Source organism: Triplophysa dalaica, chromosome 16 (assembly GCF_015846415.1).
Source record: "Triplophysa dalaica isolate WHDGS20190420 chromosome 16, ASM1584641v1, whole genome shotgun sequence".
NCBI lineage: Eukaryota > Metazoa > Chordata > Actinopteri > Cypriniformes > Nemacheilidae > Triplophysa > Triplophysa dalaica.
Genome location: NC_079557.1, coordinates 17,797,296 through 17,812,453, shown reverse-complemented (window position 1 = coordinate 17,812,453; position 15,158 = coordinate 17,797,296). Strand labels below are relative to the sequence as shown.

Sequence of the window (15,158 nt, the reverse complement as noted above, 5' to 3'; positions counted from 1 at the left end):
CCTGAGATCTAATGCAATAGACTCTTTATATCGCTGAACGTTCAAAACGCAGATACGAGCAACAAAAGTAACCTGTGCAGCTCCTGAAGACATATTTACAAAAAAAAACGAGCAGATGTCACAAAGCTCGTTGTTGACCTTACCTCAATTTTGACCGAATGTGTAGTTACTGCGCTTTGCCTTTGGATGGCTATTGTGGTATTGTGTTCTGATGAATGTGGCTTATTTTAACCAATAGGAACCTGACCCTCCATATACATTTACTACAGTGTAAAGTTTATCAGTCTGAAAGTTCTGTTTTTATTTTATTTGATTGTGCAAAACATCCTAAGGAAGAGACAATATGGTGAGGTAGATTTTTTTCTATTTTACTGCCTAACAATGACATGGTGAATAGTTTTTCTAAGCATTTCTAATACATATTAGATCATTCTGATCTAATAACAGCTTCTGTCGCTCAATCTCTCGTTCTCTTATCCTGTCATTAAGTGTTCACTGTTTCCATCAACAAACAGAATATCTGCATACCATATTCCTGAGCTCACTTTACGATTATTCTGTGTTTCAGTGAACTGATGACATAAAGATATGAGAGAGAGAATACACAGGTGAGATACCAGAGACAGGCCAGTACAGGTGTTAGGGAGACACAGGCTGATTTAAAGAAAGTAATGTGCAGCCAAGTATGGTATCCCATGCACAGAATGTATGCTCTGCATTTCAAGTTAAATCAACCTTATTTTTATATTGCTTTTTGAGAAACAATTTTTATCATATAATTGCAAGTAAAACCACACACAAAAAAAACATAAAATATTAATAGAATGTTCAAAGAAAAACACAAAGAACATGGTTAGAGACGTAACGTTAGGTTACACATCAGCACCATTCACAGTTTTCGCATGGCATCAGTATTATCTGGAGACCTCCTGTGATTTATAAATAACCTCCCCACATTACTATTTCATGTTACGTAATCGCACAGCATGATTTTACTCAAATTTACTGACTTATTTCCCGGATGTGATGGCAAGGCTTTGCGTATAGTTTGTATAGCCTATAACATTGCATTGCGTTTAATGATATATGACCGTACATTTGAGACCAGTGATCGCGGACCGGAAAAAAGATCACCGCAATCGCGGGTCTCAAATGTTTCTAGAGTTTTCATGATGAATAAACAAACGTGAGACTCCCGGAAATGTCTTGGTTACGTATGTAACCTCAGTTCCTTGATGGAGGGAACGAGACGTTGTGTCGAGAACGACAGATGGGGGTTCGCCCTTGAGAACCGATCAACTCTGACTACTATAGAAAAGGCCAATGAAATTTGGTGAATGAAATTTGCATGCCGGGCTCCGCCCCCGGATATCCGGTATAAAAGGAAGCCGGCGTGCAGCATTCATTTACCTCTTGTTCTGAAGAGCCTGAGAGCCTCTCACGACTGCAGCAGAAGACGATACGCGTTTGTGGCATAAGGGACACAACGTCTTGTTCCTTCCATCAGGGAACTGAGGTTACATACGTAACCAAGACGTTCCCTTTCTGTCGGTCTCTCGATGTTGTGTCGAGAACAACAGATGGGGTTGCCTATGGAAAACGCCACAACGCTGTATCGCGTCCCAATCTCAGCGAAGCGACGGTAGCAAGCCTGGGCGTGTCAGCTCGAAGCTTCGTGAAACTGTAACCTTCCAGTGTGGTGGTCGGGGGGTCCCAGAGCTTTCTTGGAGAAAGATGGGTACAGCCCTGACCGGTAACCTTTCACGGACGGGGCCTAGCTCTCTACTGGCGAGAGGCCGTACGGCTCGGGTTTACACCGGGTGAGCGCAACTCTTAACCAGAGAAGCGCTGCAGAGGCCACCTCCTACCCGTGGGGAGGAATATGGTGGAGATATATAAATGGTCTCGTCCTTGGAGGAGAACGCATGGAACGTGCGGACTGGGTAGTTAACCGCGAGGTGGAGGTCCACCTGGGGAAGCTCATGGGTTATCATGTGTGGGAACCATTGTCATGAGGGTATAGCAGACGGAACAGCCCACGGGGGGGGGGGTTTTGCTGCGTCTGATAGCACCAGGCCGGTTAGAACTATCTGTGCTAGGTCACATGGTATCCCGGCCTAAGGGGGAAGGCTGCTCTGCCCAGCCAGCCCCCAGGGGGTGCTTGCTTAGGTGATGGATGGAATGCCTGTTCTTAACCAGTGTCTGGGTAAGAAGGAAGGTTGGTGAGGTACCAATTTTCTTAGCCATTTGTTTGGGTAAGAAGAAAAGGGTAGATAGCACACTGACCCAACCTCTTGGAGGGTGGGAAGGTGCTTTCGCAGGCATACGCCCCCCCGGATGCCAGTCCTACATGTCGCCACACAGGACGTGGGCTGACACCGGGTTTATGCGAAGGTTGTTAACCCTTGCGAAGGTGTTTGGGCGTAGCCCAACCCGCAGCTCTACAGATGTCTGCTAGAGAGGCGCTTCTCCCAGTGCCCAGGAGGTGGCTAAACCCGTGGAGTGAGCCCTCACTGAAAATGGGCATCGGAGATTCTGAGATCGGAATGCCGTCGTAACGGCATCCACGAACCAGTGCGCCAGCCTCTGCTTGGAGACAGCCTTCCCCTTCTGCTGTCCTCCAACACAAACAAGGAGCTGGTCAGAGCAACTGAAGCTCTGCGTGCGGTCCAGGACACAACACGGATGGGGTTGGGTCTTCCTCCCCAGTGGGGAGCGCCTGCAAGTCCACCACTTGGTCCCCGAAGGGAGAAGTGGGAACTTTGGGCACGCATCCGGGCCTGGGTCTCAAGATAACGTGAGAGTTTGCCAGGGCCGACTTTAAGGCAATCCGGGGACACAGAGAATGCTTGGAGGTCCCCTACTCACTTGACGGAAGCGAGCGCAAACAGGAGGGCCGTCTTACTCAGGTGAGGAAGATCGGAACCTCCGAGGGGCTCTCAAGAGGGTATGGAGCGGAGATGAGGCGGATTCCGCCCTCTCGCGCCCGTTAGGAACCTGGTGACCAGGTCGTGTTGCCCTAGAAACTTTCCATCAACTGATTCGTGATGAGTGGCAAAAGCGACTACATACACTTCCAGTGTGGAGGGGAGATGTTAGTCTCCAGTTTCGTGGGAAGGGGAACACAATCCTGGTCAAGCACCTCAGTGGGTCCTTCTCGTTGAGAAAGACACCAGGACGAGAAGAGGCACTGTCTAGAGTCGTGTAACCGCCTAGTGGATGGGGCACAAGCCTGGGTGATGGTCTCAGCCGTATAGGGGGAGTAGCCATCTCAGGATCTTCTCATCCCGTCTAGAGACCAGACATGGGAGTTCCAGAGGTCTGACCTGGGATGCCAGAATGTGTCCTTCCCTTGAGAGAGCAAGTCCTCTGTCAGGGGAATGGTTCAGGGGGAGTCGCTGTCCAGAGCATCAACTCTGAAGCCAAGTGTGGTTAAACCAGTGCGGTGTAACCAATAACACTTGGTGCTCCACTTCCCTGACCTTGCACAGTGTCTGTGCAAGGAGGCTCCTAGGGGTGAAAGTGTGCTTCCGCCCATCAGCTGAGCGCCAGGGCATCCGTGCCGAGGGGGGCCTCGGTCAGGGAGTACCAAAGCAGACAATGGGTGGTGTCGCGGGAGGCAAAGAGGTCTATCTGTGCCTGTCCGAACAGCACCCAAATGAGCTGGACCGGGGATGGGGTCGCCACTCTCCGCAAGGCATATACTGACGAGAGAGCGCGACGGCTGTCTGGTTCAGTTTGCCTGGGATGTGTGTGGCCCGCAGGGAGCGGATCAACTGCTAACTTCACAGGAAGAGGCGTCGGGCAAGTTGTGTTAGCTGCCGTGAGTGTACGCCACCCTGGCAATGTACGGGACGGCTGTCATGCTGTCCCGGAGGACCAACACGTGCTGGCCCTGCACTTGAGGCCGGAGCCTTCTCAGGGCAAGCCGCACAGCCCACAACTCTAGGCAATTGCATGCCAGCGCAGACGGGGGCCCGTCCAGCGCCCCGCTACTGCGTGCCCCGCTACTGCGTGCCCGTTGCACACTGCACCCCACCCCTGCAGCGAGGCGTCCGTCGTCACCACAACGTGCCTCGTAATCTGCCCGAGGGGAACCCCGCCCGGAGGGAGGTCATGGAAGACTAAGGGGTTAGGGTGCGTCTGCAGCAGGGCGACATCACCATGCGCCTGCTGTCGGTGTGCCACGCTGTCCTTGGAACTCAACTCTGTAGCCAGTATTACCCCCGCGGAGGATGCCATGTGTCCCAGGAGCCTCCAGTTCCAACACTGACTGGGCGCGTGCTGCGGACAGCTGCGCAGACAGAGTTTTGTTCCATACCGAGAAAGACGATGCTCTGCACTGGGGAGAGTTTGCTCTGTTCTCGGTTGACCTGAAATCCCAATCGATCTAGATGCCGGAGCACCAGGTCCCTTTGTGTACACAACAGATCCCACGAGTGTGCCAGGATAAGCCAGTCGTCGAGATAGTTCAGGGACAGACCGAAAGGGAGGACTCTGTACTGATATGCCCACCCCTCGAACGCAAACCGTGGAACGGGCGGTGTCGAGAGGATCGAGACATTAGAGTAAGCGTCCTTCAGGTCGATTGCCACGAACCAATCCTGACACCTGATAGATGTCATGATGCGCTTCTGCGTGAACATCTGAATGGCAGCTTGTGAAGGTGCTTGTTCAGGGTACGCAGACCGGTGGGGCGCAACCCGCCGTCTTTCTTGGGAATGATGAAGTGCGGGTCGTGACCCACTGAACATCTTGGTTTGAGGGACGAACTCAATGCCTGTTTCGCCAGAAGGGTGGTGACCTCTACCCGAAGTACGGAGGCGTCCCTGCCTCTGACAGAGGGAGAGAAGATGCCCTGAAACTTGGGAGAGTCTCTGGCGAACTGGATCGAGTAACCAAGACGGACCGCCCGCATTAGCCAGCAAGACAGTGTGGGCAGCTCTCGAGCTCCCAGGGACTGTACAGGGTGACCAAGGGGGCAGTCTGCTTCATCATTCCCACGGGGGGGTGGTTCGTCGGCTGACGAAGCTAACCATCTGTCGCTTCCCTGGAGGGAAGGTTGGCTCCACCTTTTTACCTGCCTGCCGGGACAACGGTACGCACTGTCGGTTTGAGAGTGGTGACAGCTGTCGTATGTGTACGACCTCACACCTCGCCAGGGTGTATGGTCGGTTCGCCGAGCACAGTCCAGTGGAGTGTGCGATCAGCTGCAAGTACACCCGGGGAGAACGGAAAAACTCTTTGAGTAAGTGGGCGCCAGGCCCTGAAAAGGGCCCGGCCTTGGCGATGAGGCAGGAGTCGTCTCGTACCGACCGATTAGAGCCGTGGCTGTGAAGGTTCGGGCCCGATATTGTTCTCCCTCGAGTCTTCCCGTCAGAGTCCCTTCTCGTGAGAAGTTTGCTGACAGGGTGGAGGTTTTCCCCCTCGACCTCTGCTTCCGGGGTGCCGCCTGTGGGGGCACAGGAACCGGAATCAATGTCGAAGGGGTCCTGGGTTGCAGGGAAGCAGACGTCACGTGAGATCTCGGAGGCGTTTAGGCGACCGAGTCGCAGTGAGAAAAATGTGGTTAATTGCCACTGCCTGCTTCACCATCAAAAACTGCTGAGCGGAGTCCTCGACGGTGTTTATCAACAACCCACCCTGCGAGATGAGTGCATCAAGAAAGCAGACTTCCTTGGTGTCACTCTTCTGCACAAGGTATAGCCGGGGTTGTCACTCCTGGACCACCACCGTGGACATCGTCCGACCCAGGGCCTGTGCCGCCGCCTTAGTCGCCCGTAGAGCGCTGTCAGCGGCGGCACGGAGATCCTGCATTATACCCAGGTCGGCCTTACCCTCGTGGGGCTCTCTCAACGCCTGGCCTGACGGACCTGCAGGCCATGGCGAAGAGAGAGGAGGCAGCCCTTGGCTGCCCCACCATCGAGGGAAGTAAGGGAGGTGGAGCTGGTTTTTACTGGAGCGGTCCGTGAGTGGAGCGCTCCAAGTTTTACACAGCTCCTCATGCACCTCCGGAAACCCGGGTTAGCATGAATGACATCATTTCTGCTTCCTCCTAACTCGACCGCTGGGGGTGGAGCTCGGATTTGTCAGAGTCGGATGTCAGTCTCCCTCCGATGCTGCGAGCGACATCTCATCTACATCACACATCGTTCCCGATGTGTGTGCGTGAGAATCCGTACGGTATGCCACCGCCGGTTGGGGAACGTTCAGAAGAGCGAATCTGGGTGCAATCGGCCCGTGAGCACTTAGCTGACGGGTTTACGTTCGCAGAGTTCCCCATATCACTAATGCTGCTAACATGGGTGGTCATCGGGGCTGTAGCCACAGATGTCACAGCCCAAGCAGCAGACGAAATGGTGGCTGGTTCCCGTAGGAAAACAGCCACCCTTTACCGCAACTTTTAAATGACAATTGCAGATGTGTCAACGAACGCTGCTTCAGTGTGCTGGACGCCCACACACCTAATGCAGCGACCGTTTCAATCCCCTGCCGCACCAAAGAGAACAGCCACGCTGGAGAATGCTCAGTCAGTCCTGAAAAGGACTTTTAGATAAAATCTCACACACCTCGGAACTGCCGAGACGCCCAGGGGAAGGTCGCTGCAAGTAGGGACGATCCGCTGCTACACGTCGTAGATCCGGCAATGTAGAAGAAGAAGAATTCGTTGAATTCGTTCTGTTCGTAGTCATGAGCGAAGGCTCTGAAGAACAAAAGGTAAATGAATGCTGCACGCCGGCTTTATTTTATACCGGATATCCGGGGGCGGAGCCGGCATGCAAATTTCATTCGCCAAATTTCATTGGCCTTTTCTATAGTAGTCAGAGTTGATTGGTTCTCAAGGGCGAACCCCCATCTGTCATTATCGACACAATGTCGAGAGACCGACAGAAAGGGAACTTATGGATATCACCCAAAAAAATATTTTACTCGCATAAGATTGCTGCACCATTCCTATCGGATCCAATATTCACGACAAAGCACTGCTTTTTAATTTTAGTCATTTCACAAATATCAGTGTCGATCTCTGCCTTGTTCACGAAGGAATCCTTGGCGAAATACAAACGCTTAATGTTTTTCCCACATGACCTGAAACGTCTTTAAAATTAAACATTAATGCCGCATTACTAATGTCGGAATCAAAAGGAAGGTTATGCAGTGACTGTATTCTTCCACAACCAGGGGTGGCACAATATTTAGCTATCTTTAACAGCATGTTTGTTTATTGCTTGCTCGCTCTATCTAGTTCTGCACCACTTCAGAATTGTCATGTGCAAACCAATGGGTGGGGCTAGAGAAGTTGTCGTTGATATATTTCTATGGAAGCGGTGTTCAACCTATCAATGTCGTCATATATAGGTGCATTCCAGAACCTGCCGTTCGCTGGGCCTGGTGACAATAACAGATGTAATCTCAGTAACAAGGGCGTTTTCAGTTCTAACACTTACATGATGTTCACGTGAATACAATTTCCTCTTATATAACTAAAGCTTGGGTTAAAATTGTGATTTTAATTCATCCCTCCTTTAATAGAGATAGTAAAGACATCAAATACATACGCTTACTCATATCTATCTAAATATGAGTCATGAATTGCAGGAGACAGAACCCAGGTGCAGACAGCTTTAAGGACATCAAAAACTTGAATTAACAAACAGAGGAAAACAAAACCCACAAGGGGGTAAAAAGCAATATAAAATAACTAGTGATGGGCACTTTCGAAAAAGGCTCCATGAAGCTTCGAAACTCGTATCGAATCTTTTGTATCGAATCAGTGCTTCGAAGCGCGTATCAAACTGGCTAAATCAGGTGATTTTTAGCAAACGAGGCTTTGTTACATCACCCCTGTTTCAAAACAATTCAAAACTCAACGACATTTCGCAACTAGGCAGAGTTGAACTGAAAGTAAACTCATAAACCAGTGTCTTTCTATAACTGATTTTCTATCAATGAAGAAATAAAAAAAGAACCATGTTTGTAGTAATTTTACAGGGATAATCTCGGGATAAGTATCCCTTAATGTGAAATCTAGCCAAATTGTACCTAACAAACAGAGCCATGTGTTGTGATTTATATATATATTCATGTCAAATGTCAAATTATCCGACATAGAAGATGAGTAATGTAAACAGTCAAAGGTTGTAAAACAACAAAATATATAGTTCTTTTATCAGAGATGTTTATAGTCATGATGGATTAACCAGAATAATCTGTCATGCCCTTGAGTCAAAATATATTTAAAACTAACATTATATTCACACAGGGCCTAATTTTTATCCTTTTATTTTGGCAAACCAGTCTTGCAAGAAAGGCAATCTCTTTGATTAACTGTAGTTTCACTCTGGCCTCTCATACCTGATGGCTAATTCCTCACTAAAGAAAGCTACTGTACACTCATGAACTCTAATCAGGACATCTGATACGATGAAATGAACTGCACAAACACACCTCTGTTTAATGTCTGCACATAGTGGCTAAGACTTCTGAATAAACAAAGCAAAACAACAACAAAAGGTCTGGGCCCTTGAAGGCGGATGGCGAGGTCATGGAGACAAAAACATTATCAACATTTCCTTGGGGACAGGAACAATCCTTTCTTGTTTATGCTCAAAAAAACCCAAACAATTTTAAGCCTTATACATATCCTTTAACTTTTCCTATTACGTTTCTCCTAAAATGCTTTAGGAATTTGAATCGGACACAAATGAGGAAATTGTTGACAAGTGTACATTGCATATTTCAAAACTTGTATAACTTTCTTACATCAAAAATATATACAAAAATGTTAAAGAATTTAGAGGTTACTCAACCGGAGCTGTTCAAGACTAAAACTTATAATAGAGTTACAAGAGTCAGATCTTTCCGGTGGATCTGTTCTTCTGGTTTATGAAGTTTAAAGTATTATCTCTGCAAATCAGACAACAGTGTTCCACTAGTAATTTTACACAAACAGTAGTTTTGTAATTGCATTAAAACTTTGTTTAGTTAAAAATTCATAGAAGACATAATAAATATGAAGGCAGATTGTAACAATTACAAAAAATGTTTGATTTACAAATTTCATACTTTCGGCAAATATATAAAAATACACTTTTTTTCCAAGGTTTCCAGGTTCCTAGAAGTCAACCTATTAAATAAACAAAAAAGAAGGATTTGTATGCATACTCACACAAACACACATACAGATGAATCTTACATTTTGGTGCGTATGGAGGGGTCCTGAAGATCTCCTGGATCAAACAGCTGTGAGGTCCTCAAACCGAGTTCTTTACAACCCTTCAGGAAGAGCACCACATTATCCTAAAACACACACACACACATGAGTGGAACCCGCACAAACAGCTCCAAGACTAAATTAACACACAACCAAAGCTTCAAAGAGTAAGATACAAGGCGAACTGGTGGCAGTGATTTTGGGCATCTGCAGCCAGCATACTGAACACACGTCTCTCACTTCAACTTTATAAGCTACAGTTTACCTCATATACCGAGATCTCTCTTTCAGGTGACTCTGGGTCTTTTGTGTAAGTCTGCAACGTGAGCCCTGCTAACCGCTTTGTCCTGCTCTGGTTCGCTGCTTGATTTCACTGCTCCCTGATTCTCAGCTACAGTGAAATGTCCCTCACCCCTCCCTTCCTTGCTCTCTCTTTCACTCTCTCTCTCTCAATAACCTGGAAGGGTAGCACAGTTTCCTTTTCCTAGTGACTGCAGTCCCTGTTGTTGTCTGAAGGGACATACCTTTTATATCTCATGCTTACCTGAAACAAAGAGACTGGTTCATGAAATTGGTTATTTTGAGCTTGTGATAGTAAATTCCTATGGAGAAAATTACTTGCTGCCCTCTATCTGCACTTTGCCCAGTGCCGTGATGTCACTTGCAAACAATCTATTTAACTTGACTCCTCGAGTAAAGTCAAGAGATGGAGATGGAAGTTTGTTGATTTGGGAATGATCTTCCTTTGCATCAAAATAAATATGTCACCTTCAATTACTTACAAATGAGGTAAGTGGGCATGTAATAAGAAGGATAAAGTACAGCAAACCGGCTGAACGTACCATTTATTACATGGCTACTTAACACATGAGACAATTATTGGACACAAATTATTGATTAAAAATCAACGGGCATCAAGGCAGGATACACCCTGGATGGAGTGCCAACCCATCGCAGGGCACAAACACTCACTCATTTTTCCAGAGATGCCAATCAACCTACCATGCATGTCTTCGGACCAGGGGAGGAAACCGGAGTACCCGGAGGAAACCCCCGAGGCACGGGGAGAACATGCAAACTCCACACACACACACAAGTCGGAAGCGGGAATCGAACCCCCAACCCTGGAGGTGTGAGGCGAACGTGCTAACCACTAAGCCACCGTGGCCACCTATGAGGAGTTAATTATTAGAAGAGATTATTATCGGAGAATATTCAGACCTGCAAACTCGGAAGAGGTGACACTGGTGACAGCCAAAAGATGGGGCGGGGGGTTTTAGTGGTTGGGGGATTTTCAAGTGTACCACATAACACCTATGCAATAGCAGCTAATCACATGACAATAATTTGGATCAGCAGCTAGTATTAGAGTAAGAATTAGAGTCTCGCATCCAATCTTTATTTGAGGATAGTAAGAGTGTTAGGACCGTAGAAAACACTTTGGATGCGAGCAACGTTAGCGTACAAAGCTCGGTTCCGGTTGAAAATCCCCTGCAGCTGGGAAACTTCATGACTGTGAGACAGCATAGTCGCAGGACAAAACATCACTCAACCGTTCCGTTTACACTCTCGAACACGTTTGCCCCGTTCAGTGACACACCAACTGAGAAACGAGATGGTCTCCATCCCTTCTGGTATGGGGCTTCCCTCCTGTCTAGAAATATGGCACAAAGTCTTCATAATGCTGAAGCTTGACTCACGGAGGCCCCGGTCAGGAAGCAGACAGAATGGCTTAACCAACTGTCTGCTTGCCATCTCACGTCGCAGAATATAAAACATGTACAACATGTTATAATCCCTTCTCCCAAACATCATATAAAAGAGACTCTGTCTGTCTGATTAGCAATTTAATAAACGTTAAACAAATCAAACATGAACAAAATACAGATAATCAACTGTTACGACTCGGATTGCTAAATATTAGATCCCTTCTAATAAAGCACTTTTTGTTAACAATATGATAACAGATCATAAAATAGACAGGCTCTGTTTTGAAGAAACATGGCTTAAACCAGTTGATTATATTACTTTAAATTAATCTGTCCCCCAGGATTAATATTATAAACACGAGCCTCGTCTGAAAGGCAAAGGGGGAGGTGTCGTTGCACTTTACAATAATTATTTTAGCATCTCCCTTATTTTAGCATCTCCCAGAAGTCTAATTTTAAATACAATTATTTTGAACTCATGGTACTTCATGTATCAAAACCTAATACTAAGGACAATTTTTTTTTTCATTTATTCTAGCTGTTGTATATAGATTCCTGGGCACCACACAGATTTTATTAAAGAATTTGCTGGGTTCTTATCAGAACTAGTACTGTCCGAAGATAGAGTCCTTGTTGTTGGTGACTTTAACATCCATGTAGATAACGATACAGATGCCTAAGGAATGGCTTTCAAGGACAATAATCTCAATAATCTGCTTGAATTGTCTCAATTCTCTAGCATGAAAAATAATGGTGAAGATCTTGACATTACTATAGGAAATTTTAACTCCACCTTCTAGGAAACACTAGACACAGTTGCTCCTCTGCGTTTAAAGAAGATTAAAAATGGCAGCCCAACACCATGGTGTAATGAACACACTCGGTTACCCGGAAAATGGAGCGCAACTTTAAGAAAACTAAATTAGAGGTATTTCGTACAGCATGAAAAGAAAGTACTCGAAAATTCAGGAATGGCATAAAAACGTCTAGATCACCCTCTTTTAATAGAAGAAAACCAGCACAACCTTAGGTTTTTATTTAACACAGTGGCTAAATTAACAAAAATTAAGTGGCTAGCGACTTCAGATTCAGGATATCAGTGATGAATTTCTGAACTACTTCACAAGTAAAATCCAAGATATTAGAGAAAAATTTATAACAACCGGAAGTGAAACCCACTGAACAAACTAACTACAGCGCCCCAAAGGAGAAATTGCAATTATTTACTACCGTAGATCATGATGAACTGTCTAATATCATTAGGTCATCTAAATCAAGAACATGCATGCTAGACCCTATACCTACAAAACTACTGAAAGAGATGCTCCCAGAACTTTTAGATCCTCTTCTTAGTATTAATAACTCATCTCTAACATTAGGACATGTGGCTAAAGCATATAAGGTGGCTGATATAAGGCCCCTTGTCAAAAAACCCAACTCGACCATAGAGAACTAGGCCTATATCGAATCTACCTTTCATATCTAAAGTTCTGGAAAACTTAGTTTTTAACTCAATTATGCTTTTTCCTTCAAAGGAATGTCATTAATGAAGAATTCCAGTCTGGATTTAGAGCATGTCCACAGTAGTTCCACTGCAGTTCCATCGAAAAATGGAATGCATAATCGATATAAAAAACTGGATGAGTAACAATTTTTTATTACTGAACTTGGACAAAACAGAAGGTTTAACTTTTTGGACCGAAAACTGACGTACGTAACAACCAAGAATACTGCTTTAATATTGACGGTTGTAGCAGGAGACAGGTCGAGGGTGGTGTTGAAACGTGCTTTACCCAGACGTTCCAGTAGCTCGTCCTCCCTGGACATGGGGTATCCATCAAAGGAAGAGACCTCGTTCAGGCGTCAAAAGTCATTACAGAAGAGGAGAGTGCCGTCGGGTTTGGAAACAATTACGATGGGGCTGGACCAAGGGCTGCGGGAGGGCTCGATGACTTTGAGCTGCTTCATCCGATTTATCTCTCCCTCAATAGCCAACCGACAGGCCTCCGTGACTTTGTAGGGCCGCTGCCGCACTACTACGCCTGAAGGGGTGCGGATTTCAGGGTGTACAACTTTTGGCTTCTCACAGAACACATCCTTGTACTGACAGACCAGGGCGTTCAATTTGGTCTTCTGTATGGGAGACAAGGAGATTGACGTGATACAGCTGCTCCACCCGGCGGCGTCCCGGCTGACGGACTCTGTGATTGACCGTTCCTACCCTTTCCACCACGGTATATGGTCCTTTCCAGAATGCCAGGAACTCGGTTGGGGTAAGAATCAAGACGAGGCATCCTGGCTGAAACTCTCAGGTTTGTGCGAGCAGCTCATACAAGCAGCATTGGGCGCGCTGGGCCTCGGCCAGGTGCTCTCTCACGAGGGGCATCACCCGGTCTATACGAGTCCTCATCTGCTGCACATGCTCGATGACGCTGCGATAGGGAGCTGGCTGCTTCTCCCAGGCCTCCCAGGAGTCCCCTAAGGTGCCCCCCAAACAGGAGTTCAAAGGGGGCGAACCCGGTGGAGGCCTGGGGAACCTTGCGAACGCCAAAGAGCAAGTATGGCAGCATCAGATCCCAGTCACGCCCATCCTCTGTAACCATGCGTCGTAGCATCCTCTTGAGGGTTTGATTGAAGCATTCCACAAGTCCATCGGTCTGGGGGTAGTACACCAAGGTCCTCAGCTGTTTGACTTTGAGGAGGTGGCAGAGGTCAGCCATTAACCGGGACATGAACGGTTCTCCCTGGTCCGTCAAGACTTCTGTTGGAATCCCCAACCGGCTGAACAACTGGAACAGTTCTTTGGAGATGTCTTAAGCTGATGGGATTCCCGACAACGTACACGATCCTCCCGGGGGCCCCGGAGGGTAGGGGCATGATGCACCACGCAGCAGGCTAGCCAGGCCAGAGGTCCTGAGATGGTGGGTTCCGTTGGCATGGACTCGTCACGGGGAGAGGGATCCACAGGTATGTCTAGCCACAGGGGAACCACCCTTCGGGCCGGAACCGTCGCTCACTCTTTAACCTCTCGGGTGGCCGCCACTTCGGCTAACTCTACGGCCTCGACCAGCTCTCGATAGGTCGTGGGATCCCTCATACTCACTGGGCCCCGGAAACGGCGTGGTAATGCTCGGAGCAGGCGATCAATCACCAGTTTCTCGGCGACCTTTGACGCGGTGGACTCCTCGGGTGTTAGCCAGAGGTGAGCGAGGTGGGTGAGTTGGAATTGCTGTGCCGCGTTGACGCCAACTCAGGCGAGTATCTCTTGCTTCAGAGCGTCGTAGTCGGCAGTGGCCGGCGTGGACATCGATTAGTAGGCCCGTTGTACCTCCCCGGTGAGAAGTCGTACCCACTCCGTCTAGGGCCAGGCTTCCCACCTCGCGGTCACCTCTAATGTATGCGGGTACGCCTAAATGTCATCCAGATTGCAGATTTTGGTTAAGTGGTGTGAGCCGTGGTGAGGATGTCCAGCGGGTAGGCTCGGATGGCTGCCACTTCCGCTATACCCCCGATAGCCTGTTCGAGTCGTTCCTGTCTGCCGGCCAACTGTTCACTAAACTTCTGTTGGCGAGTAATGATGGGCGCCAATCAGCGTAAGACTTCCTCCATAGTAGAGAGAGATAGAGAGCGATCGGTTCCCTGGAGTGAGAGTGGAAAAAAAAATCTGCGCGGGTTAATTTGAAAAAGGAAACAGTTCGTCCCGTGTCAATACGCCCGCATTCTCCACCAAATTGGCAGAATCTATCAATCCTGGTGAGGGTCCTCTCTGCCGGTCGTCAAGTGCTATATTCTTGAGAGAAACAAAACACGAAAAGGTAAGGTTAGCTCTCAATGTCCCGTCTGGAGTCGTTGCTCACCATTCTCTCTTTGCCTCCTGCTTTTATTCCTTTTTGGAATGAGCTTCAGGTGTTGATGACAGGGAGGTGTGCGTGGCGATTGTCTCCATCCCTATGGCGACGCTGATTGAGAGATCGGTGAATCGCCACACAGGGCATACATTTGAGAAAGAATGTGACAATTCATAATTTAAAGTCAACAACATTTACAATTGCATGCATGACTGTGCACATGGATTACTGCTCCTGTCAGCAGTACAATAGTTTAATCCATATGGGGTGTACAGATAATTCCGGCTGTGTAGTGTAGCAGTCATATTTGCACCCCATATACATTCACCTCCATCCACACATCTTCCCAGCAAAAAATAAAAGTGCCATGTAAATTCTTTTTACTTG

The 15,158-nt window shown here is 47.6% G+C and overlaps 1 protein-coding gene across 10 annotated transcripts in view; it reads right to left on the bottom strand.

The window, feature by feature from the left end:
• The window catches only part of limch1b (LIM and calponin homology domains 1b), a 166,530-nt gene that overhangs the window by 55,619 nt on the left and 95,753 nt on the right, over positions 1-15,158 (bottom strand). For 8 of the 10 annotated variants that reach the window (XR_008909262.1, XR_008909261.1, XR_008909263.1 and 5 more), the window contains exon 4: positions 9,197-9,300. Coding sequence is in view for 5 of the 10 variants with exons in the window: in XM_056769816.1 (XP_056625794.1) it covers positions 9,197-9,300 (104 nt within the window). In the remaining 5 variants the exon portion in view is untranslated. Of the gene's footprint in view, positions 1-9,196; positions 9,301-9,479; positions 9,613-15,158 lie in introns of those variants that run through there. The other 2 variants (XM_056769822.1, XM_056769823.1) reach the window with 2 other exon arrangements.